A 23242-nucleotide genomic window follows, 5' to 3' on the forward strand; every position below is an offset into this window, starting at 1 on the left:
GGGACAAAGTCAACCCGGTTAATGCCGATAACCAAGCACGAATTGCTAGAAGGCTGTCAGGCACTCCCGGAGAGAGTGTAGCGAGCAAAAGACAGGAGCAAAGAGGCATGGAGGGTGGACTCTGCACATTGTAGTCAGCCAAGTGGAGGGTAAAAGTTTAAGCATCGGCATCGTCAATATTATGCAAGTGTTGTGCATACAATTTTTTCCTTTTCTGCTTGTGTAAGTTGGCCATCCGCTGTTTATGTCAGGTGCAGGAGAGTGAGGACGGGGAATGCCAGCTGGAGCTGTGGATATAGTTGAAGCTGATGCTGAAGCTGGTGCTGATGGTGACGGTGCATCCGGATGTTGCACGAGGCGTAGCGTTGGCTGCATATTAAAAACGCTGCAGGCGCACTTTGTGGCAACCATAAGGCAACTTGATGCGATAATCGTTAGCTATTCTATGTAAATTGGGTTTTGTTTATGTGCTTGTGTTTTGCCTTTGTGCAGCCATAATAATAGACTGAGTGGGCGTGGCGTTGACCCAATGCGAAACCGATAAGCGTACAACTTTAAGAAAACACTAAACAGCGTGCTCACGCCGACCAAATGAAATCCCAGCTGGGTGCTGGTTTGGCCCAAAAATTATGCACATGATTGCGTTAATCAAGTTAAATTAGATGCTGTCAGTAGGGGAGCAGTTGAAGCATTTCATTTATGTGATTTGAGCTGGGGATGTGTCCCTCGTCAGCTTCCGCTTTTGTCTATATATATTTTTGCAATGGAGGAAGGGGAGCTAATTGAAGTGTAAATAGAGCGTAAGATGTGCGGAACTCCGTATGCTCTATAAGAAGGAACAAATGCGACATGTGCTGCAAAAATAAATGAAAAATGAAATTATGTTTTATGGCCAGCATAATAGAAACATCCAATAACAACGCGTTGAAGAGCACATCAAATGTTTCAAGTCATTGATTGACTAGTCAAGTGGCAAACAGCACCATGGGGCGCTCATTAAATTGTTAATGTGGTTGGCTTTTGGGGCTTTGCGGGCGTTCAGCGTCTCATCGATGTCTCCTTATATCCGCTCTGACACAGCCTGTCGCGCTGTCGCGCTACTGAGCCTGAAAATTGAAATTGAAAATGAAATGAAATAAAATAAAATGAAAAAAAAAACATCATATAGGAATCTTCGATTGTAAATATATAAATGAGAGCGTGTTCTGTGAATTTGGCGAACCGACTTTCAATTGAATTATACGCTTCTCGTGCCAGTTATGATATTTGACGCAGCTTCCGGTAAGTGAACGGAAGCACAAGAACGTCTGGCTGGCAGCCAGCTAACAGGTAACTCTCGCTACAGCTTAATAAAGTTAAAATTATTGCCATGTGCTTGTGTGTGTGCATGTGTCATTCTCAGAAGTGGCGAAGGACACAGACGAGACTGGTAAATCTGGCTGATTGCCAAGTCCCTTAAGATTTTCTCAATATTTCACCAATACCATATCAAAATTTAATAAATCTTGTAGAAGTTCACAATTACAATTCTGGACGTTTTGTTAATATTAGAAACTCAAGTTACTTGTACTATTTTGATAATTTTTTTTATAATAAATCAAATAGATATAAATAGTTTGTTTTCATTCTGTACAATTTACTTATATTTATTAATTCCAATTCATGTATTCTTATGTATTTTTTAAAATTAAGTTTCTGTCTTTTTTATCGAATAAAATAATAAATAATTAAATTATATATGTGATAGTTATCTATTTAAATTTTATTAACTTTTTATGAAATTATTTTCATTCCACTCAAATGTGCGTATTGCACAAACAAAAGATGACACGTTTTGAATTCGTATTTCCGTTAAACGCGAAGTTTTATCGAAATGAATTACAATCGAAATTTAATAATCAATTTCAAGAACAGCTCTTAAACGAACTGGTTCAGCTCACGCGAATCAAACATTAATGGCCGCGTTTACCGCATAGCGTTCGTTTTCTCGCGGAAAAAATGAAAAAAGTGATTGAAAGTTAACAAAAACAGTAAAGTTGTATATTTAAGTACATTTTAATGTTATAAAGTCAAATAGACAATATATAACAACGTCATAAATCAACAAAATGAGTGCAAATCATCCCAAGCCATCTGGTTCAGGTAAATAATTGACATGTCTGCAAACTGAGTGACAATTGTGATTGATTGAATGAATGCAATAGGTACATCTGGGCAGGGAAGCAGTCATGCTCCAGGGGGATCAGGAGGAGGAACAGGCACAGGGGCAGTGCACATTCCCAGCATTGAGGAAAAGAACAAACAAATACAGCAGGAAGCGTTGATGGAGAAGATTCGAGCCAAGTACAGACAAAAGCCAAAATCATACGATGAGATCAAGAAATCAATAAGAATGTACTTCATTGAGAAGCATTACCCACTGGACCCCGTGTGCAAGGCGACGCTGCAAACAGTTCTCGATAAACTGCAGCATTACATCAAGGTGAACTCCAGACACGGGCTAGTGGAGCGCCTGGAGAGCCTCTCTCGACAACTTGGCCTTAAATTCATGGAGGATCAACAGACGCTATTCATTTCCACAGACATGTTCTATGTGGAAATACTGCTTGATACCGAAGGCAAGCTCAGCGACGTCAAAGTGCATCACGAATGCAAAAGTGAGCAACCATCCACGTCGCCATCCAGCTCCAGCTCTGCTGATCTCCTTAACTGCCTCAAGGCAGGCGACTTTGCCGACTTCACAGTGCAGTTGGAGGGCCTCTCCTCCATCTACCAGCTGAACGCGGAGCCTAAGGTCAAGAAGAAGGCTTTTGTGGCTCTCGAGGCAATGGAAACAGACATCTACAATCTCTACCAACAGCAACTTCAACAGCATCAGCAACCACAGATCGACAGCTACCAAATGATGAAGATGTCCTCGGTGGGATTAGTGATGCAGCGACGAGGCGGACACCCCATGAAACTCACCTATTTCTGTCCTCCTCTGCACTTGCTTGAATCACAGGTGAAAGGAGAGTTAGTAGATGCAGCTGCAAGCAGAGACTACAGCATTGAGCAGGTTATGAAAAGCCCTGTTGGACTGAATGCCACTCTCAATCTGGAGGGTTCCTCGGCGAATAAATTGCAAATACTGCCAGTTGTCAGCTTCAGCAGCGAGTCTGGGCTTCCTCTGGAGCTGCCTGCTTATGCTTCACTCACTCAGAACAACTCGATGCTGATTCCGGCTACCTACGTGCTCCGTCTTGGAAAACCGATGCCCGTCTGCATCGATTCTCTGCGTGCTCTGAATCTCCCAGGTGTACCTACAGAAGGAGATATGTCTGTGATGAATCTGATAGTACAAACTGCTTCCAGGCAGCTCATTAGGAACATACAGAAAGGATTGTATGTCAATCTCCCAAAGGAAACACACTGCTACTTTCTGACGGACAATCGCAGACTGCAGGGCACAATGTTATCCTCACTGCAGTTCACGGAGCCAGCTCAGGTGCCCAAGATCATCGCATTCCTCAAGAAACAAGCGCTCTTCTACACACTTCTCGCCAGCTGCGTCAGGGAGCAGCAAAAAACAGTACAATGGTGAGTCACCATAAGACGGATTTCCCAAAAAAAGTATAATCTCATGTATAATCTTTTACAGATATGGAAAGCACCATCATCTTGGAGGTGACCGCTGTGTCACTCAATCAGATCACGGTGGAGTTGCAGCATCCTTACGAGGAGTCGCTGGCAACGGTGGACTTTCTGCTGGAAGATGGCGAGGCTACATGCACTATATACTGCCTCACCAATGACTACGAAGCGCTCTCTCAGAAGCTGACCCGAACAGTGCGCCAGGTTGTCTCCATACCTATGGTCATCTATAAGCTACTCAAGTGCTGGGATGAGGAACACCTTCAGAAGCTGCATGGAATGGCAGCTCCAGGAGCTGGAGGCAGCTCAACCAGTGGAGCAGCTGGTGGCTTTAGCGGCGGATCAGGCTTAGGAGGAGGAGCAACAAACTTTGGCCAGTTTGCTTTGGATTCCAGCTCAGTGTCTGGCGAAGGCAGCAGTGGAGGTGGACTAGGAGGAGCTGGTGGATTCAGTAGCGTCAGCAATCTAAAGATGGAGTCAACTCTGCGTTCATTGGCGGATGCATTCGCTGACTCCACTTCAGCTGCTGCGGCCATTGCGGGAATCATTAATCTCAAGAGAGAAACGGATCCTCAAGCATCTTCGAGCAGCAGTTCACTTCCACTTTCCACCTCCGCCTCGACCTCTGGAGCTTCGACCTCTGCTTCCACTTCAAGCGCGGCAGCAAAGGCTAGCGAGCATGAGATCGCGGACAAATACAAGAACATCTGGAAAGATAAGACGCCCAACTTGAAGCACTGCGTCAGCATTACGCCAATTGCTGGGGATGTCAAGGCGCCTCTCCAGCAACAACAGCAACAAGTTGATGTGCAACGTACGGGGGGCATTGAAATCATTCCTCTGAGTGCACCTAGCAGTGTGGGAGCCACTCCAAGTGCCGGCTCTCCAGCCACTACAATCACCATCACACCCATCACAGGAGGAGGAGGGGGCAACGGAGCAGGCAAAGATGCAGCCAAGGAGCAGAAGAAGTCGACTTCAAGCGGAAGTGGAAGTAGCACCAAACGACCTCATGAGAGCGGGTCCTCCACTTCCTCCACTTCTTCCGCTAATCCGAGCAGCAGCAGCGCCAGCACCTCAAGTTCCTCGAGTGACAACCAAAAGGAAAAGAAGCGCAAGAAGAAACGAGATGACTCTCCAATGGGTCCCCCAGAGAAGATCTATTCTCGACAAAACTCCCCAGCTGGAGGTGGTATTACAGATTCCTCATCGAGCAGTGGCGTCGTGCGAAAGTTCTCGTCTCCTTCGACGTCATCTTCCTCCTCTCCCAAGTCTGGTGTGGCAGGAATGGGAGCAGCTCTTGGACTGTCAGCTCTTGGCCAACCTTCGGCGCGTCCAAGTCCCAAGCACAGTCCAGTCTACAGCAGCCCGAAGCACAGCAGCAACACCGCCTCGAACAGTCCCAAGTCGCCATTTGGCACCCACTCGCCCAAGCATGGATCCTCTGGAAAGCCGAGCATGTCCACGCTCAAGAGCGCCACTGCGGCCACAAGCTTGAGTCTGAGTCCTAAGGCGGAGAAATCGTCAAGTGGCATCACCTCGAGTGGATCTACTGCAATATCGCTACCACTAGCTCTTCCTCTGCCCACAGGCTCATCTGTATCTGGAACTACTTCAGGAACAGGATCAGGCAGCAATCCTCCAATGATGCGACCTGTGCCGCCTTTGGCCGCCAGCAGCAGCAGCCAGCTGCCGGCAGGCATCACCATCAAGAAGGACAAGAGCAGCTTGGGCATAGGCATGGGCAGTTCCTCGACTACCTCCTCCGCTTCTTCTTCAGGAGTCGTTGCAGCAGCAGTCGCCGCCCTTAAGAGTTCCCAGCAACAACAGCAGCAGATGAAGTCATCTGTGAGCAGTTTATCGCATCTGGCAGCGGGTGGCAACCTGGGCAGCTACTCGACGCCATCCGCGGCCGCTTTGGAACTGAATGCTGCGCTCCGCAAAGGCATGGCGGGATCGGGAACGGGAGTGGGACCGGGATCGGGTCCGGGAATGGGCGTGGCAGCGGGAGCGGTAGGCGCGGTAAGTCCGTTTTCATTTTATGAGTAGCTCTCGTGTGCCCACTTCCGCCTCTGCCTCCAATTCCTCAACTCCACTCTATATACACTATATCCAGCTGCACCTCTTAACCCATAGTTGGCATTTACTTTTCTCTGTTTGATCCAAAAGTAAACTTGCGATGCAAGTTGAAATTGGAACAATAGTCTAAGCAATGTGTTTAACTGGTGCAACTCGATAGAATAATTGTTAAATGTAAATTGTTATTATGTATATTAATATTAATTAATATTATTATTATTGCCACTGTAGTTTTTGGTTTCCTTTTGATTTATATAGTATTGAGTTCGTTTCGTTTGTAAATATATTTTCTTCTATTTTTTAATCGCATCCGTTTTATTTGTTCTGCTCTTATTGATTAATTAATCTTTGTGCTGGGATCTGTCTCCCTTCTTGCTCCACCTTCTGCTATCTACACATACCAATACACATACAGTTGCTTTGCACGTTTGTTCCTTTAATTGATGCATGTTAGCGCTGCGCTGTTAAGGAGTTCTGTTAGCTAACAGCAACTTCGAATGTTAACAAACTGTTGTTGGTATTCGCAGCCTTCTATGAGGATCTTTTTTATATTGGCTAAGGTAATAATTATCTGACTATTACTAACGGGATTCTTTTTCTCTCTCTCTCTCTCTCGCTCTTTGCATGATTTTGACAATCCTTAACCCGCAATCGACACTTGTGCTTCTTTTTGACACATTATCCTTTTTCTCCTTCGTTTGATTGTTTTAATTTGCGTTTTCGGTTCGTTTCTCGTCCGTTTGTCTTTACACTCACACAAATACAACACACGCACACAACCACGCGCTTCCTTTGTCAGGTTAGTTTGATGACGTCGACGGCAGCTTCGACGGCAACCATCCCAACCACGGCAACAGCAACAATATCATCGGTAGCAACAACAGCAGCAGCAGCAACAGTGGATTCATCAGCCACAGCCTCGGGCACAGTGGGAACGGGAACGGGAGCAGCTCCTCCTCCTCCACTGGTAATAGCAACATCAACAACAACGGCAATGGCAACACATCATCAGCAACAGTTGCTAGCAGCGGCGCCACATAGTAGCGACAGTGGAAGTAGCAACAGCAGCTCGGGAGTAGGAGCAAACACTGGAGGGTCCTCGGAATACATGGTGAAGCCAAGCAGCCAGGAAGGTCTTAAACTGACCATCAAAACTGGAGGCATCAGCAGCAGCAGTTCAACTAGTAGCAGCAGCAGCAAGAGGGATGGTAAGAGGGAGAGCGGACCATCAAGCTCCTCTGGTAGCCGGAAGACACACACAGGACTTAAGCCAGGAGTGAACAGCGGACCAGCCTCAAAGAAGGCACACGCCTTAGGATCAAGCGGAAGTGGAAGTGGAAGCAGCTCCAGCAAACACCTCTTCCAAAAGGCCAACTCATCTGGCAGCCTAAGCACCAAGCTAGGCGGATCGTCCTCTTCATCCACATCGTCCGGTGGTGGAGGATTGCCTCTTACCAAGAGCAACAGCACCAACTCATTCCAAGAACATACGGCTCCCAAGAGAAGGCCCAGCATGGGTAGTGGAGGAGCAAGTGGCAGTGGTAGTGGTCAGCGCAAGTTATCGCAAGGTGGTCACGGATCTGGAGGAAGTGGCGGAATGTCACCAGCTGCTTCAAGTGGATCAATGTCACAGCCACCACCACGTTTCGATCACCACACAGACATGATGACCATTCTACAGTATGCTTCGCCCAGTATGACAGCCAGCATGGAAGGCTTCATCAAAGGACTGCACAACAAGTTCCAAATACCGAAATTGTCGCAACGCACAGCAACAACCACAGCGACGAGCAGCAGTGGTAGCACCAGTAGCACTAGTGGGGCAGGAGGTGGAGGACAGACAACAGCTACATCTACAGCGACGACGTCTTCCTCCACAACTTCTTCCTTGCAGGACCAGCAAGCCACAGCAGATCCAATTGCCTTGTCCAGCGGCGGTCCAACTGCACCGACTTCCATCAGTGCACAACAGAGCAGCAGTGGCGAACAAGGATCAGGCGATGGCATCGATGAGGAGCTGCTTGCCAGCTTGGCAGGCGAATGACATCGATTATGTCGATCAGTTGGAGAGTGAAATTTGTTCCTTAATTAGTAATTATCTATACTTCTATTGATTCTACAAATGATCTTGAACTGTGAATGAGAGACTAAGTTTAGATCTAATCGTAGTACAAGATTTAAGATATTAAGAGCAAAGACAATGTTGGGCATATGTGATTAATAAAACTATGAAATGATGATCTCTCTCTCTCTTTCTCTATACTCTTCGTTTTCATCTGCATCGCATAGCGAGAGATCGAGATAATGTAATCTAAGCTGTTGAAGGTCTGTGGTCATACTCTCTTAATCTTAAACTAGAGAGGTATATAAAGTTAATGACAACTGCAAAAATCAGACTTGATAAAATAAATGAACTAGATAACACTTTTGTTTGCCTGTCCGTCCATATTTATAAACATCTAGATCTGTGAGACTACATAAGTTAGAGCTACAAATTTTTTTAACTAATTAAAAAAAACTTGTGAGCTTAATTTTAAAAGATCTTGGTTATCATAATATGTCAAATATGAGTAATTGTTAAGGAGTGAGAAAACTGAAAGCGACTAATATATGTTTATATGTAGGTCTTGTAATGCATAAATTAAATCATTTATAAATTTGGAATTACACATTAAAGTTTAAAGACTACTCAAAATTTATAAAATTCTAACAAACCAGACTATTTTGTGAAAATCAAGTGCAGCGACAATAATAAGACTATTTTGAATTCCTTAGTAGCGGGTATATTAAAGTCAGGCCAAATTTGCAGTGTATACTTTTTCTCACTGGTTGCTAGTTGCGTCAGAGAAACGTGCGAGACAAACATGAAGTGCATTAGGGGTCAGGGAACTCGACCCGATGCAAGCGGTGATAACCGCAAGAAAGCCACTGGAGGGTGAAGTAAACATAGACAGAGGTACTGATAATAATAATGTGGGAATATAAAACTGTATTTGTTTGCTTTGAGCTTAAGTGATAAAATAATAGAAGGTGCTTAGATATTCAGCTGGATGTGCTGCACGTTGCCCAAGGCATCAGCATAGTTGACCAGCACTGGCTGCACTTCCTCGGCAATGAACTCGTCCACCTGTTCGCTGGCGCGACCAGTGAAGGTGCGTGCATCGAGGATGTCGTCCAGATGATCGAGAATGGGAGCAAAGTACACATCGTTGCGCACACGCTCCACCAGATCGTTGTCCTTGCCATGCTGCTTGACTTGGGCACCAGCTTCCTGGGAGAGCACGCGAATCTTCTCGTGGCACACCTGACGATCGCCGCCAGCCTTCACCATGGCCATGATGATGTTCTCCGTCGACATGAATGGCAACTCCTGCGCAATGTGACGTTCAATGACCTTGGGATAGACTACAAGACCCTGCGAGATGTTAAGCAGCGTGAGCAAAGCCGCATCCGCAGCGAGGAAGCCCTCGGACAGCGTCAGACGTCTGTTGGCCGAGTCATCCAGCGTGCGCTCCAGCCACTGGGTGGCATGAGTGTTGGCTGCATTGCTGAACAACGTGATGAGATGCCGGGATAGGGCACAGCAACGTTCCGAGCGCATCGGATTGCGTTTATAGGCCATGGCCGAAGAGCCGATCTGTGTGCTCTCGAAGGGCTCCTCCATTTCCTTGCGCGAGGCGAGAATGCGCAAGTCTGAGCACATCTTGTGGATAGTGCTGCCCAAACTGGCCAAGGCAGCCATCACCTCCACGTCCACTTTGCGGGAATAAGTCTGTCCAGTCACGGCGTATGGTTTGCTAAAGCCAGCCAATTGGGTCACGAGCTGATCGAGTTGCTTCACCTTTTGACCATCGCCATTGAAAAGCTGCAGGAACGAGGCTTGGGTGCCCGTGGTGCCCTTGACTCCGCGAAAGCGTAGATCTTCAAGACAACGACGCAGCGCACGCTCATCCATCAGCAGATCCTGCATCCAGAGGCAGGCTCGCTTACCCACCGTCGTCAGTTGCGCCGGCTGCAAATGAGTGAATCCCAATGTGGGCAGCGACTTATATGTCTCGGCAAACCGCTTCAGCTGTTCCACAACAGTGGCCACGCGTGGCAGTATCAACTTAAGAGCATCGCGCAGCACCAGCAGATCTGTGTTGTCGCCTACATAACAGGATGTGGCACCCAGATGAATGACGGGCGCCGCAGTGGGACATTGCTTAGCAAACACATGGACATGGGCCATCACATCGTGTCTCGTGAGACGCTCCTCTGCAGCAGCAGCCTCGAAGTCAATGTCCTTGATATGCTGCTCCATTTCTGTGATCTGAGTCTCGCTTATCTCCAAGCCCAGCTGACATTCCGCCTTGGCCAACCAGACCCACAGCTGGCGCCATGTGGAGAACTTGTTTTGATCGCTGAAGAGAAACTGCATCTCCTTGCTGGCATAGCGGGTGCTCAGTGGCGACTTGTATCCCTCGTAGTTGCTCGACATTTTTCCGCTTTTCACTGAATAACCGGCAGGAAAGAAGCAATTCACACGATCTGCTTTTCACGACTGGCGAAGTGAAAAAAATACCACTTGTTGCGCGCTCGCGATGTAAACATGTGTTTTCCGTTGGTATTATAAATATACTCTCGACCATCGATTATTTGACTGCACACACTAAAAATTTATCGCGCTAAATCGATAAAAACCTTCTACCGACTATAGACCGCCACATTCAAAATAAGTGAAATTTAATAGATTATAAATTTTATTAAAATCGTAAACAACGCTGTAGTTATTTATTTTTATTGGGATATATGTTTATCTAAATTTCTATTAATCGTATTTAAGGTGTAACATACAACTGTCCACCGTCGAAGTGCACCAAATGGAACTAAGTGATGATCGCAGAAATTGGAAATTGCCCATTGAACAATAGCTGTCATTCGCCTGCCAAGCTGGCAAGCAGCTCCTCGTCGATGCCATCGCCTGATCCTTGTTCGCCACTGTTGCTCTGTTGTGCAGTGATGGAAGTGGGTGCAGTTGACTGGCCGCTGGACAAGGCAATTGGATCTGTTGTGGCTTGCTGATCCTGCAAGGCAGAAGAAGTTGTGGAGGAAGACGTCGTCGCTGTAGATGTAGCTGTTGTCTGTCCTCCACCTCCTGCCCCACTAGTGCTACTGGTGCTACCACTGCTGCTCGTCGCTGTGGTTGTTGCTGTGCGTTGCGACAATTTCGGTATTTGGAACTTGTTGTGCAGTCCTTTGATGAAGCCTTCCATGCTGGCTGTCATACTGGGCGAAGCATACTGTAGAATGGTCATCATGTCTGTGTGGTGATCAAAACGTGGTGGTGGCTGTGACATTGATCCGCTTGAAGCAGCTGGTGACATTCCGCCACTTCCTCCAGATCCGTGACCACCTTGCGATAACTTGCGCTGACCACTACCACTGCCACTTGCTCCTCCACTGCCCATGCTGGGTCTTCTCTTGGGAGCCGTATGTTCTTGAAATGAGTTGGTGCTGTTGCTCTTGGTGAGAGGCAATCCTCCACCACCCGACGATGTGGATGAAGAGGACGATCCGCCTAGCTTGGTGCTCAGGCTGCCAGATGAGTTGGCCTTTTGGAAGAGGTGTTTGCTGGAGCTGCTTCCACTTCCACTTCCGCTTGATCCTAAGGCGTGTGCCTTCTTTGAGGCTGGTCCGCTGTTCACTCCTGGCTTAAGTCCTGTGTGTGTCTTCCGGCTACCAGAGGAGCTTGATGGTCCGCTCTCCCTCTTACCATCCCTCTTGCTGCTGCTGCTACTAGTTGAACTGCTGCTGCTGATGCCTCCTGTTTTGATGGTCAGTTTAAGACCCTCCTGGCTGCTTGGCTTCACCATGTATTCCGAGGACCCTCCAGTGTTTGCTCCTACTCCCGTGCTGCTGCTGCTACTTCCACTGTCGCTACTATGTGGCGCCGCTGCTAGCAACTGTTGCTGATGATGTGTTGCCATTGCCGTTGTTGTTGATGTTGCTATTGCCAGTGGAGGAGGAGGAGCTGCTCCCGTTCCCGTTCCCACTGTGCCCGAGGCTGTGGCTGATGAATCCACTGTTGCTGCTGCTGCTGTTGTTGCTACCGATGATATTGTTGCTGTTGCCGTGGTTGGGATGGTTGCCGTCGAAGCTGCCGTCGACGTCATCAAACTAACCTGACAAAGGAAGCGCGTGGTTGTGTGCGTGTGTTGTATTTGTGTGAGTGTAAAGACAAACGGACGAGAAACGAACCGAAAACGCAAATTAAAACAATCAAACGAAGGAGAAAGGAGAACGTGTCAAAAAGAAGCACAAGTGTCGATTGCGGGTTAAGGATTGTCAAAATCATGCAAAGAGCGAAAGAGAGAGAGAGAGAGAGAAAAAGAATCCCGTTAGTAATAGTCAGATAATTATTACCTTAGCCAATATATAAAAGAACCTCATAGAAGGCTGCGAATACCAACAACAGTTTGTTAACATTCGAAGTTGCTGTTAGCTAACAGAACTCCTTAACAGCGCAGCGCTAACATGCATCATTTAAAGGAACAAACGTGCAAAGCAACTGTATGTGTATTGGTATGTGTAGATAGCAGAAGGTGGAGCAAGGAGAAGGGAGACAGATCCCAGCACAAATATTAATTACTCAATAAGAGCAGAACAAATAAAACGGATGCGATTAAAAAATAGAAGAAAATATATTTACAAACGAAACGAACTCAATACTATATAAATCAAATAGGAAACCAAAAACTACAGTGGCAATAATAATAATAATAATAATATTAATTAATATTAATATACATAATAACAATTTACATTTAACAATTAATCCATCGAGTTGCACCAGTTAAACACATTGCTTAGACTATTGTTCCAATTTCAACTTGCATTGCAAGTTTACTTAAGGATCAAACAGAGAAAAGTAAATGGCAACTATGGGTTAAGAGGTGCAGCTGGATATAGTGTATATAGAGTGGAGTTGAGGAATTGGAGGCAGAGGCGGAAGTGGGCACACGAGAGCTACTCATAAAATGAAAACGGACTTACCGCGCCTACCGCTCCCGCTGCCACGCCCATTCCCGGACCCGATCCCGGTCCCACTCCCGTTCCCGATCCCGCCATGCCTTTGCGGAGCGCAGCATTCAGTTCCAAAGCGGCCACGGATGGCGTTGAGTAGCTGCCCAGGTTGCCACCCGCTGCCAGATGCGATAAACTGCTCACAGATGACTTCATCTGCTGCTGTTGTTGCTGGGAACTCTTAAGGGCGGCGACTGCTGCTGCAACGACTCCTGAAGAAGAAGCGGAGGAGGTAGTCGAGGAACTGCCCATGCCTATGCCCAGGCTGCTCTTGTCCTTCTTGATGGTGATGCCTGCCGGCAACTGGCTGCTGCTGCTGGCGGCCAAAGGCGGCACGGGTCGCATCATTGGAGGATTGCTGCCTGATCCTGCTCCTGAAGTAGTTCCAGATACAGATGGGCCTGTGGGCAGAGGAAGAGCTAGTGGTAGCGATATTGCAGTAGATCCACTCGAGGTGATGCCACTTGAAGATTTCTCCGCCTTAGGACTCAGACTCAGGCTTGTGGCCGCAGTGGCGCTCTTGAGCGTGGACATGCTCGGTTTTCCAGAGGATCCATGCTTGGGCGAGTGGGTGCCAAATGGCGACTTGGGACTGTTCGAGGCGGTGTTGCTGCTGTGCTTCGGGCTGCTGTAGACTGGACTGTGCTTGGGACTTGGACGCGCCGAAGGTTGGCCAAGAGCTGACAGTCCAAGAGCTGCCCCCATTCCTGCCACACCAGACTTGGGAGAGGAGGAAGATGACGTCGAAGGAGACGAGAACTTTCGCACGACGCCACTGCTCGATGAGGAATCTGTAATACCACCTCCAGCTGGGGAGTTTTGTCGAGAATAGATCTTCTCTGGGGGACCCATTGGAGAGTCATCTCGTTTCTTCTTGCGCTTCTTTTCCTTTTGGTTGTCACTCGAGGAACTTGAGGTGCTGGCGCTGCTGCTGCTCGGATTAGCGGAAGAGGAGGACCCGCTCTCATGGGGTCGTTTGGTGCTACTTCCACTTCCGCTTGAAGTCGACTTCTTCTGCTCCTTGGCTGCATCTTTGCCTGCTCCGTTGCCCCCTCCTCCTCCTGTGATCGGTGTGATGGTGATTGTAGTGGCTGGAGAGCCGGCACTTGGAGTGGTTCCCACACTGCTAGGTGCACTCAGAGGAATGATTTCAATGCCCCCCGTACGTTGCACATCAACTTGTTGCTGTTGTTGCTGGAGAGGTGCCTTGACATCCCCAGCAATTGGCGTAATGCTGACGCAGTGCTTCAAGTTGGGCGTCTTATCTTTCCAGATGTTCTTGTATTTGTCCGCGATCTCATGCTCGCTAGCCTTTGCTGCCGCGCTTGAAGTGGAAGCAGAGTTCGAAGCTCCAGAGGTCGAGGCGGAGGTAGAAAGTGGAAGTGAACTGCTGCTCGAAGATGCTTGAGGATCCGTTTCTCTCTTGAGATTAATGATTCCCGCAATGGCCGCAGCAGCTGAAGTGGAGTCAGCGAATGCATCCGCCAACGAACGCAGAGTCGACTCCATCTTTAGATTGCTGACGCTACTGAATCCACCAGATCCTCCTAGTCCACCTCCAACCCCACTGCTGCCTTCGCCAGACACTGAGCTGGAATCCAAAGCAAACTGGCCAAAGTTTGTGGCTCCTCCTCCTAACCCTGATCCGCCGCTAAAGCCACCAGCTGCTCCACTGGTTGAGCTGCCTCCAGCTCCTGGAGCTGCCATTCCATGCAGCTTCTGAAGGTGTTCCTCATCCCAGCACTTGAGTAGCTTATAGATGACCATAGGTATGGAGACAACCTGGCGCACTGTTCGGGTCAGCTTCTGAGAAAGCGCTTCGTAGTCATTGGTGAGGCAGTAAATAGTGCATGTAGCCTCGCCATCTTCCAGCAGAAAGTCCACCGTTGCCAGCGACTCCTCGTAAGGATGCTGCAATTCCACCGTGATCTGATTGAGTGACACAGCAGTCACCTCCAAGATGATGGTGCTTTCCATATCTGTAAAAGATTATACATGAGATTATACTTTTTTGGGAAATCCGTCTTATGGCGACTCACCATTGTACTGTTTCTGCTGCTCCCTGACGCAGCTGGCGAGAAGTGTGTAGAAGAGCGCTTGTTTCTTGAGGAATGCGATGATCTTGGGCACCTGAGCTGGCTCCGTGAACTGCAGTGAGCACAACATTGTGCCCTGCAGTCTGCGATTGTCCGTCAGAAAGTAGCAGTGTGTTTCCTTTGGGAGATTGACATACAATCCTTTCTGTATGTTCCTAATGAGCTGCCTGGAAGCAGTTTGTACTATCAGATTCATCACAGACATGTCTCCCTCTGAAGGTACTCCTGGGAGACCCAGAGCACGCAGAGAATCGATGCAGACGGGCATCGGCTTACCAAGACGGAGCACGTAGGTAGCCGGAATCAGCATCGAGTTGTTCTGAGTGAGTGAAGCATAAGCAGGCAGCTCCAGAGGAAGCCCAGACTCGCTGCTGAAGCTGACAACTGGCAGTATTTGCAATTTATTCGCCGAGGAACCCTCCAGATTGAGAGTGGCATGCAGTCCAACAGGGCTTTTCATAACCTGCTCAATGCTGTAGTCTCTGCTTGCAGCTGCATCTACTAGCTCTCCTTTCACCTGCGATTCAAGCAGGTGCAGAGGAGGACAGAAATAGGTGAGTTTCATGGGATGTCCGCCTCGTCGCTGCATCACTAATCCCACCGAGGACATCTTCATCATTTGGTAGCTGTCGATCTGTGGTTGCTGATGCTGTTGAAGTTGCTGTTGGTACAGATTGTAGATGTCTGTTTCCATTGCCTCGAGAGCCACAAAAGCCTTTTTCTTGACCTTAGGCTCCGCGTTCAGCTGGTAGATGGAGGAGAGGCCCTCCAACTGGACTGTGAAGTCGGCAAAGTCGCCTGCCTTGAGGCAGTTAAGGAGATCAGCAGAGCTGGAGCTGGATGGCGACGTGGATGGTTGCTCACTTTTGCATTCGTGATGCACTTTGACGTCGCTGAGCTTGCCTTCGGTATCAAGCAGTATTTCCACATAGAACATGTCTGTGGAAATGAATAGCGTCTGTTGATCCTCCATGAACTTAAGGCCAAGTTGTCGAGAGAGGCTCTCCAGGCGCTCCACTAGCCCGTGTCTCGAGTTCACCTTGATGTAATGCTGCAGTTTATCGAGAACTGTTTGCAGCGTCGCCTTGCACACGGGGTCCAATGGATAATGCTTCTCAATGAAGTACATTCGTATTGATTTCTTGATCTCATCGTATGATTTTGGCTTTTGTCTGTACTTGGCTCGAATCTTCTCCATCAACGCTTCCTGCTGTATTTGTTTGTTCTTCTCCTCAATGCTGGGAATGTGCACTGCCCCCGTTCCTGTTCCTCCTCCTGATCCACCTGGAGCATGACTGCTGCCTTGCCCAGATGTACCTATCGCAATCATTCAATCAATCACTATTAAGTCTCACTCAATTTGAGGACAACTCAACAATTTACCTGAACCAGACGGCTTGGGATGGTTTACACTCATTTTATTTTAACTTCTTTGCACTCTTTTAAGCTAATATAAGCATATGGAAACACATTTAAGCTTAAAGAAATAACTTTTCTGTAATATTTTTACAGTTTTAACATTTTTTTAGGGAAAATGCAACGCTTGCGGTAAAATTTGCGATTCACTGTGCGAACTTAGCACAACAGAACTAGTTCTAGTTCGAAAAGGGCATTTAATTTAACAGTGATTCATTAACTGCTAAAGCGCTCTTGTGAATTTGAAAATGTACTCTGTAATTTTTATGATACTTATATAGCAAAGATAAAAGGTTATTAATATAAATTAAAATTTCAAATAATACAATGCATTTATTGGGTGCAACAGATAGTGTAATTGATCTTGTTCTACTATGACAACATATTGAGGTAGTAAAAATACTGAACCAATCTTTTTTTGTTTTGGGAAGGGATATATGAGAAATGTTGCTTATGGCCACACTCTTCTACAGGTGTTAAAATAAAACAGCTGTAAGAAAGTTCTCTTCTTTTTTGTTAAGAAACAACAAGTCGGAATTGTCTCTATTACTTACTGAATTTATAAACATCGATTCGAAACTCATATCCAGTCATACTGAAGATGACATCAATTGCCGGTGGACATGGCGAAACCAACCCAAATAGCTCTTGGTTAAGTGCTCGAGGCTTTTGGCTTGCCTATTTCCTTGGATTACTCTTTGTACATTTGCTGCTGTTATCAGTGCCCTTTGTTACCATTTCGATAGCATGGACAACAACCAATATGCTGCACAACTTTGTGAGTATCCGAAGTCCGCTGTAAACAACAACTATAATTCCAAACTTTTCAAATTTTTCCTTTTTCGGACAGGCGCATCTGTATTTTCTGCATATTATCAAAGGTGCGCCATGGATGAGCATTGAGAATGATGCAAATCGACGCTGGACACATTGGGAGCAAATCGATGATGGCGTTCAATTGACGCCAACACGCAAATTCCTAACAGCAGTGCCAATTGTGCTGTAAGTTGCGACGAACAAATGCTGTTATTCTCTTGCTGTTACATTTACATTTGTATCTCTATGTTAATTTACAGTTTTCTGTTGACTTGTTTATACACACGGAACAACACGGAGCATTTCATAGCGAACTTTATATCATTGGTTGTGGTGACTCTGCCAAAGCTGCCGCAGTTCCATGGCGTTCGACTCTTCAATATTAACAAGTATTGAAGGAAGGTGCTTCTGAAAGTTCAATTATTATTAGTATATGCTTGTAAATATGTTTCTTCAAACAGGGAGGCTTCTCTTATCGCAGCCTTTGTTTTGTATATATACTTATTTAAAGATAGCGACTGACCGATGTTCTTTTGATTATTTTGATTAGTACTCGAAAACGTCTAACTACATATATATTATTGTACTTGTATTAAATACATAAATAATATATTGTATTCAGCAGAGCTGAAAAACTCTTTAGGCTGCTCTCTTAAGTCTCTTAGATTATAGCTGTAGTTAATTGCGCCAATTGATTATTATTGCCCGACTTACCTAATCTTAGTAGTATAGTCTATTCTGTTATCATTGCCTCTCTTCATATACGTTAATAATCGCTGGCGCTGCAGCTCGTCATCAGTTCGTTAGATGCCGCCAGAGAGGCGTCTATTGCCCTTTTTGACTTTGCGACTGCGAATCGCGACCTTAACGACTTTCAAGAGGTGTGTCAGTCTGCCTTGCTATAGTTGCTTAGAGCTTTGTGATTCGAAAAATAGTTTAGTTTGAGCAGGTGCCCAGAAACAGCAGCAGCGTCAGCATGTCGGCGATTACAATAGAGGAGGAAATCTTTGGCCTGGCCAAGAACCCTTATACCAAAGTCCCTGAAATGGTGCGTCGCTATACGATGACGAATCAGAACCAAGTGTCCGTCTCGGTTATCCAACTGGGCGCCATTATACAGAGTGTACGCATGCCGGACGCCTATCACAAGATCGAGGATGTGTGTCTCGGATTCGATGACATTGCCAGCTATATTAATACAAGATCAGCTTATATTGGCGGCACTTTGGGACGTGTAGCGAATCGTGTAGCCAAGGGCGAGTATACGGTGGGTGACAAGGTGCAAAAAGTGACCAAGAATTTTAAGAACACGTATCAACTGCATGGCGGCTTCGTTGGCTTCGACAGCGTAATTTGGGAATTGGTGAGCAAGACCGATTTGGGCATCGTCTTCAGGCATGTCTCACCCGATGGCGACGAGGGTTATCCGGGCAAAGTGACGGCCACTATAACCTATTGGCTGGACAATCAGAATCGCTTCGGTGTACGCTTCGAGGCGACTACAGATAAGACGACCTGTGTGAATATATCCAATCATGCATACTACAATCTGGCTGGTCATGGAGCCGGGCCCAAGGCTCTGGCCGAGCACACTGTGGAGATTTTGTCGAAACACATCGTGGAAACAGACGATGCCCAGATCCCAACTGGTAATCTGGTCAGTGTCGACGATACGGTGTTCGATTTGCGGGTTCCTGTGCTCTTGGGCGATCGTCTCAAGCAGTTCGAGGACCGCCTGATCAAGGGTTACGACAATTGTTTTGTGGTCAACGAGGGTAGTGAGGGTGGCATCAATCTGGTGGCCAAGTTGCTGCACAAACCCTCGGGTCGTGCCATGGAGGTGTACACCAATCAGCCGGGTCTGCAGTTCTATACGGCCAACAATCTGCCAGATGAGGAGAATGGCGATGCTGCCATGATTGGCAAGGAGTGCACGCATTATCGCAAGCATGGTTCGTTTTGTGTAGAGACCGAGAAATTCCCCGATTCGATGAATCATCCAGAGTTTCCATCAATCTTCCTGCAGCCGGGTGAGAAGTATTTACATGAGGTCATCTACAAGTTCAATGTTGAGGAGTCTTGGCGTTGCTGTTGTGAAAACAAATAATGAACATGCGATGCAATAAAGCTGTCTGTTTCTTTAGGTGCCTAATAAATGATACTTTTTGTTCTTTCACTTAAATAGATAACTTAAGTTTCCTGCTTCTCCCTGCTTTTTTTTATACATTAGATTACATGACATTATCTAACTATCTTATTGTTGTTTTATTTAAAATACTTATTTGAACAGAGATATATTTCACAACTGAGTTGTGGATTTATAATACAAAATAAATAGTATTTAGCTCACGTTTTTTTACATAGTTTTAGATACATTTTCGGAAACAGTTGGAAGACTTAATTGGTAGTAAAGTTGATAACTGTTACCTCAAAATATAAACTCAAGAACTTGGAAGTAATGCTTACAAAGATTTATTTCGATTGCATGTCAAAACACAGTAGACTACAAACTTTGTAATATCTTTTTGTTTTATTACACACTCCCATTGCTAAACTCACTCTTTTGCTATTGCTATTGTCCAAGATGTCGTTTGATCAAAAGGAAATGTTTAGTCTAATGTATAAGCTGGCTCGTCTTACCCAGACGGACACCCGAGTCGAGCATGATTCGTTGGGTCCAGTGAATGTGCCCTTGGATCGACTCTACGGCTCGCAAACAATGCGTTCCTTGACAATGTTCCCCATTGGTGGAACCGAGGAGCGCATGCCAGTAAGTTTCTCTTTCAGCTTAAGAACAGATCAGGCATCTAACTGTTACAACCACAGCGTGCTATCATCATAGCCTTGGGTATTATTAAGAAAGCTTGCGCAGAAGTCAATCGGGAATTCGGTCTGGAGACCGAGATAAGCGATGCCATTGTCAAGGCAGCCGAAGAGATCGTCTCCGGTAAACTATACGATGAGGAGCACTTTCCGTTGGCCATTTGGCAGACGGGATGCGGCGCCCACAGCAACGAGAATGTGAATGAGGTGATTAGCAATCGGGCCATTGAATTGCTGGGCGGACAGATCGGCAGTAAGGATCCGGTGGATCCACATACACATGTTAACATGGGACACAGTGCCAACGATAGCTACTCCTCGGCCATCAACATTGCTGTCGCAATGCAGCTGCAGGAGAAACTTTTTCCAGCGCTACGACTGACCATCGATATTTTGGCCAAAAAGTCGGAGATGTGGAAGGATATCATCAAGATTGGACGCACGCATCTCATGGATGCAGTGCCATTAACACTGGGCCAAGAGTTCAGTGGCTATCGCCAAATGATGAGCAATTGCTTTACACGATTGAACTCGGCTCTCCCGAACTTGTATCAATTGTCACTCGGTGGAACCATGGTGGGCACAGGTCTACTCAGTTCCGAGGATTTCGGTCCACGTTGTATTAAACGTATTGCAGATATCACAAGTCTGCCCTTTGTCTCGGCTACTAATTTGTTTGAGGCGATTGGTTCACGGGATTGCCTCGTCGAACTCCACGGCGAACTCAACTCTATCGCTGTGAGTCTAATGAAAATTGCCAATGACATTCGTTTCATGGGTTCGGGTCCTCGTTGTGGACTGGGCGAGCTTAGCCTGCCGGAGAATGAACCGGGCAGCTCGATTATGCCGGGGAAAGTGAATCCCACGCAGTGTGAAGCCATTACTATGATCTGTGCCCAGGTTATGGGTAATCAGGTGGCTGTCTCCGTGGGTGGCTACAATGGACACTTTCAGCTGAATGCCTTCATGCCACTAATCGCCTCCAATGTGCTGCGTTCCATCAATCTGTTGAGTGACGGTCTGAATACTTTCTGCAACAATTGCCTTGATGGCCTTCGACCGAATATGGAGAAAATCAATAAGATCATGAGCGAATCTCTGATGTTGGTCACTGCTCTCAGTCCATTTATTGGCTACGATCGAGCTGCCGCCATCGCCAAGGCGGCACATCAAAATGGCACCACTTTGAAGCAGGAGTCAGTACGAGCTGGCATTTTGGAGACGGACTTTGATCAGTGGGTTAATCCGGCAAAAATGCTAGGACCCACATAGAAAATATAGCTACTCTTTCACAATCGAATAAATAAAATAGAGCTGGTTTAAATTTACAAATTTACTCATTCATTTGTTTAATAATTTTATGAATTAGCTTGCCCTAGGCTTAAATTCTAGTTCATATTTTGCTTTTATGAATTACAGTTTGAGTTCAGTTTGTTGTACACCTTCGTCCGTCAGTTTGTACACCTTTATCGCAGACATAAAAGCCTTTAATTAAAAGGTAAACTACGCAAATTTGGTAGCAGTACTTTACTATACTATTTTGATCAGCAGTGTTTAATTTCTAACACTAAAATAGCAGGCCTTCTCTTTCTGTTATTTATTCTCTCGTTAAACACAAATTCCCTAAACACATCTTAACCTTAACATCAGACACAATCAAATATATACACTACTTTAATTGACGTCCGTACCATGGCGCAATCGGACCCCAGTGCAATCAAGGTTTCCATGCGCACCGAGAGCGATACGCTGGGTCAAGTGGAGGTGCCAGGCAATAGCTACTTTGGCGCCCAGACAGGTCGTTGTCTCATCAATTTTCCCATTGGAGGTGTCAACGAGCGCATGCCTGTAAGTCCCAAGTCCGATAAAAACCACAAAGCAATACAACTAATCCTTGACTCCAGAGACCCATCATTCAGGCAATGGGCGTGTTGAAGAAGGCAGCGGCTGAGGTTAACCAGGAGTTTGGATTGGATGCCAAGATCAGCACTGCCATCTCGAGTGTCTGTGATGAGGTGATATCGGGCAAACTCTACGACGATGGTCACTTTCCGCTGCCCATTTGGCAGACTGGCTCTGGAACTCAGACCAACATGAATTGCAACGAGGTGATCAGCAATCGAGCCATAGAAATACTTGGCGGTACTTTGGGCTCTAAAAATCCGGTGCATCCAAATGATCACGTCAACAAATCCCAGAGTTCAAATGACACCTTTCCAACGGCCATTCATATTGCCGTGGCCATTGAGCTGAATATGAGCCTGAAGCCAGCGGTTACCAAGCTACGAGATGCACTAATGGCCAAGTCCAATGAATGGAAGGACATCATCAAAATCGGACGTACCCACACCCAGGATGCGGTGCCATTAACCCTGGGCCAAGAATTTAGCGGTTACACGCAGCAGCTAACCAATGGTCTACAGCGAATTGAAGCTGTTCTGCCGCATGTCTATCAGCTGGCCTTGGGTGGCACAGCTGTGGGCACGGGTCTTAACACGCGCAAAGGATTCGCTGAGAAGGCCGCCAGTCGCATTGCCCAACTAACCTCAATGCCGTTTGTCAATGCACCCAACTTCTTTGAGGCGTTGGGCTCTCGAGATGCCATGGTCGAGGTGCATGGCGCCTTGAATACCATCGCTGTGAGTCTCATGAAGATTGCCAATGACATTAGATTCTTGGGTTCGGGACCTCGTTGTGGCCTTGGCGAGCTTTGTTTGCCGGAGAACGAACCGGGCAGCTCCATTATGCCAGGCAAAGTAAATCCGACGCAGTGCGAAGCCTTGACGATGATCTGTGCCCAGGTGATGGGCAACCATGTGGCTGTCTCTATTGGAGGCGCCAACGGACACTTTGAACTCAACGTTTTTAAGCCACTGATAGCTTCGAATGTGCTGCGTTCCATCAAGCTGCTCAGTGTGTTATTCAAAAGTATTTATCTTTTATTTTATTTACTGATTTATAATTTTAGGTGATGGCTGCAATACTTTTGCTAGCAACTGTGTGAAGGGCATCAAACCGAACAAGGCTAATATAGCTAAGATAATGAATGAATCTCTAATGCTGGTGACGGCTCTCAATCCTCATATTGGATATGATAAGGCAGCCCAAATAGCGAAGACGGCGCATAAGAATGGAACTACCTTAAAGGCCGAGGCTCTCAAGTCTGGCATATCAGAGAAAGACTTTGATGACTGGGTGCGACCAGAGAAGATGCTTGGTCCCACATAGAGAAATTGTTTAAGTTTTTCATTTTTAAATCTGATTAAATATTACGAATAAAGAAACCTTTTAAAATTTAAATTCACTAATGAATG

At 46.5% G+C, this 23242-nt stretch overlaps 7 protein-coding genes across 8 annotated transcripts; 5 read left to right on the plus strand and 2 right to left on the minus strand.

Annotated features, from left to right (window-relative positions):
• The first annotated feature begins 1934 nt into the window (after positions 1-1934).
• Positions 1935-7952, plus strand: LOC133845066 (mediator of RNA polymerase II transcription subunit 1-like). Its single transcript, XM_062279405.1, has 4 exons — positions 1935-2142; positions 2205-3576; positions 3639-5655; positions 6512-7952. The coding sequence occupies exons 1-4, from the start codon at positions 2109-2111 to the stop codon at positions 7754-7756; spliced, it is 4668 nt and encodes a 1555-aa protein (XP_062135389.1). The 5' UTR covers positions 1935-2108; the 3' UTR covers positions 7757-7952.
• A 729-nt stretch (positions 7953-8681) lies between these two features.
• Positions 8682-10267, minus strand: LOC133845063 (adenylosuccinate lyase). The gene has a single exon (XM_062279402.1). It carries the CDS (start codon positions 10190-10192, stop codon positions 8747-8749), a length of 1446 nt encoding a protein of 481 aa, XP_062135386.1. The 5' UTR covers positions 10193-10267; the 3' UTR covers positions 8682-8746.
• A 198-nt stretch (positions 10268-10465) lies between these two features.
• Positions 10466-16447, minus strand: LOC133845062 (mediator of RNA polymerase II transcription subunit 1). 2 transcript variants are annotated; one of them, XM_062279399.1, is made up of 4 exons: positions 16257-16443; positions 14817-16190; positions 12748-14756; positions 10466-11876 (listed from the first exon to the last, which is right to left on the minus strand). In XM_062279399.1, exons 1-4 carry the CDS (start codon positions 16288-16290, stop codon positions 10629-10631), a joined length of 4665 nt encoding a protein of 1554 aa, XP_062135383.1. In that variant the 5' UTR covers positions 16291-16443; the 3' UTR covers positions 10466-10628. The 2 variants fall into 2 exon arrangements, with proteins under 2 accessions (XP_062135383.1, XP_062135384.1); XM_062279400.1 differs by having other exon boundaries at positions 11609-11871; positions 16257-16447.
• Positions 16448-16762: 315 nt separating this feature from the next.
• Positions 16763-17723, plus strand: LOC133845065 (ORM1-like protein). The gene is made up of 3 exons (XM_062279404.1): positions 16763-17067; positions 17140-17291; positions 17366-17723. The coding sequence occupies exons 1-3, from the start codon at positions 16891-16893 to the stop codon at positions 17499-17501; spliced, it is 465 nt and encodes a 154-aa protein (XP_062135388.1). The 5' UTR covers positions 16763-16890; the 3' UTR covers positions 17502-17723.
• A 160-nt stretch (positions 17724-17883) lies between these two features.
• On the plus strand, positions 17884-19294 carry LOC133845064 (galactose mutarotase). The gene is made up of 2 exons (XM_062279403.1): positions 17884-17986; positions 18046-19294. Exon 2 carries the CDS (start codon positions 18082-18084, stop codon positions 19210-19212), a length of 1131 nt encoding a protein of 376 aa, XP_062135387.1. The 5' UTR covers positions 17884-17986; positions 18046-18081; the 3' UTR covers positions 19213-19294.
• A 266-nt stretch (positions 19295-19560) lies between these two features.
• On the plus strand, positions 19561-21260 carry LOC133845067 (probable fumarate hydratase, mitochondrial). Its single transcript, XM_062279406.1, has 2 exons — positions 19561-19875; positions 19932-21260. The coding sequence occupies exons 1-2, from the start codon at positions 19690-19692 to the stop codon at positions 21198-21200; spliced, it is 1455 nt and encodes a 484-aa protein (XP_062135390.1). The 5' UTR covers positions 19561-19689; the 3' UTR covers positions 21201-21260.
• Positions 21261-21480: 220 nt separating this feature from the next.
• On the plus strand, positions 21481-23225 carry LOC133843412 (probable fumarate hydratase, mitochondrial). Its single transcript, XM_062276939.1, has 3 exons — positions 21481-21776; positions 21833-22841; positions 22897-23225. The coding sequence occupies exons 1-3, from the start codon at positions 21621-21623 to the stop codon at positions 23154-23156; spliced, it is 1425 nt and encodes a 474-aa protein (XP_062132923.1). The 5' UTR covers positions 21481-21620; the 3' UTR covers positions 23157-23225.
• The last annotated feature ends 17 nt before the right edge of the window (positions 23226-23242 follow it).

This window comes from Drosophila sulfurigaster, chromosome 3 (assembly GCF_023558435.1).
Source record: "Drosophila sulfurigaster albostrigata strain 15112-1811.04 chromosome 3, ASM2355843v2, whole genome shotgun sequence".
In the NCBI taxonomy this organism is placed as follows: Eukaryota; Metazoa; Arthropoda; class Insecta; order Diptera; family Drosophilidae; genus Drosophila; species Drosophila sulfurigaster.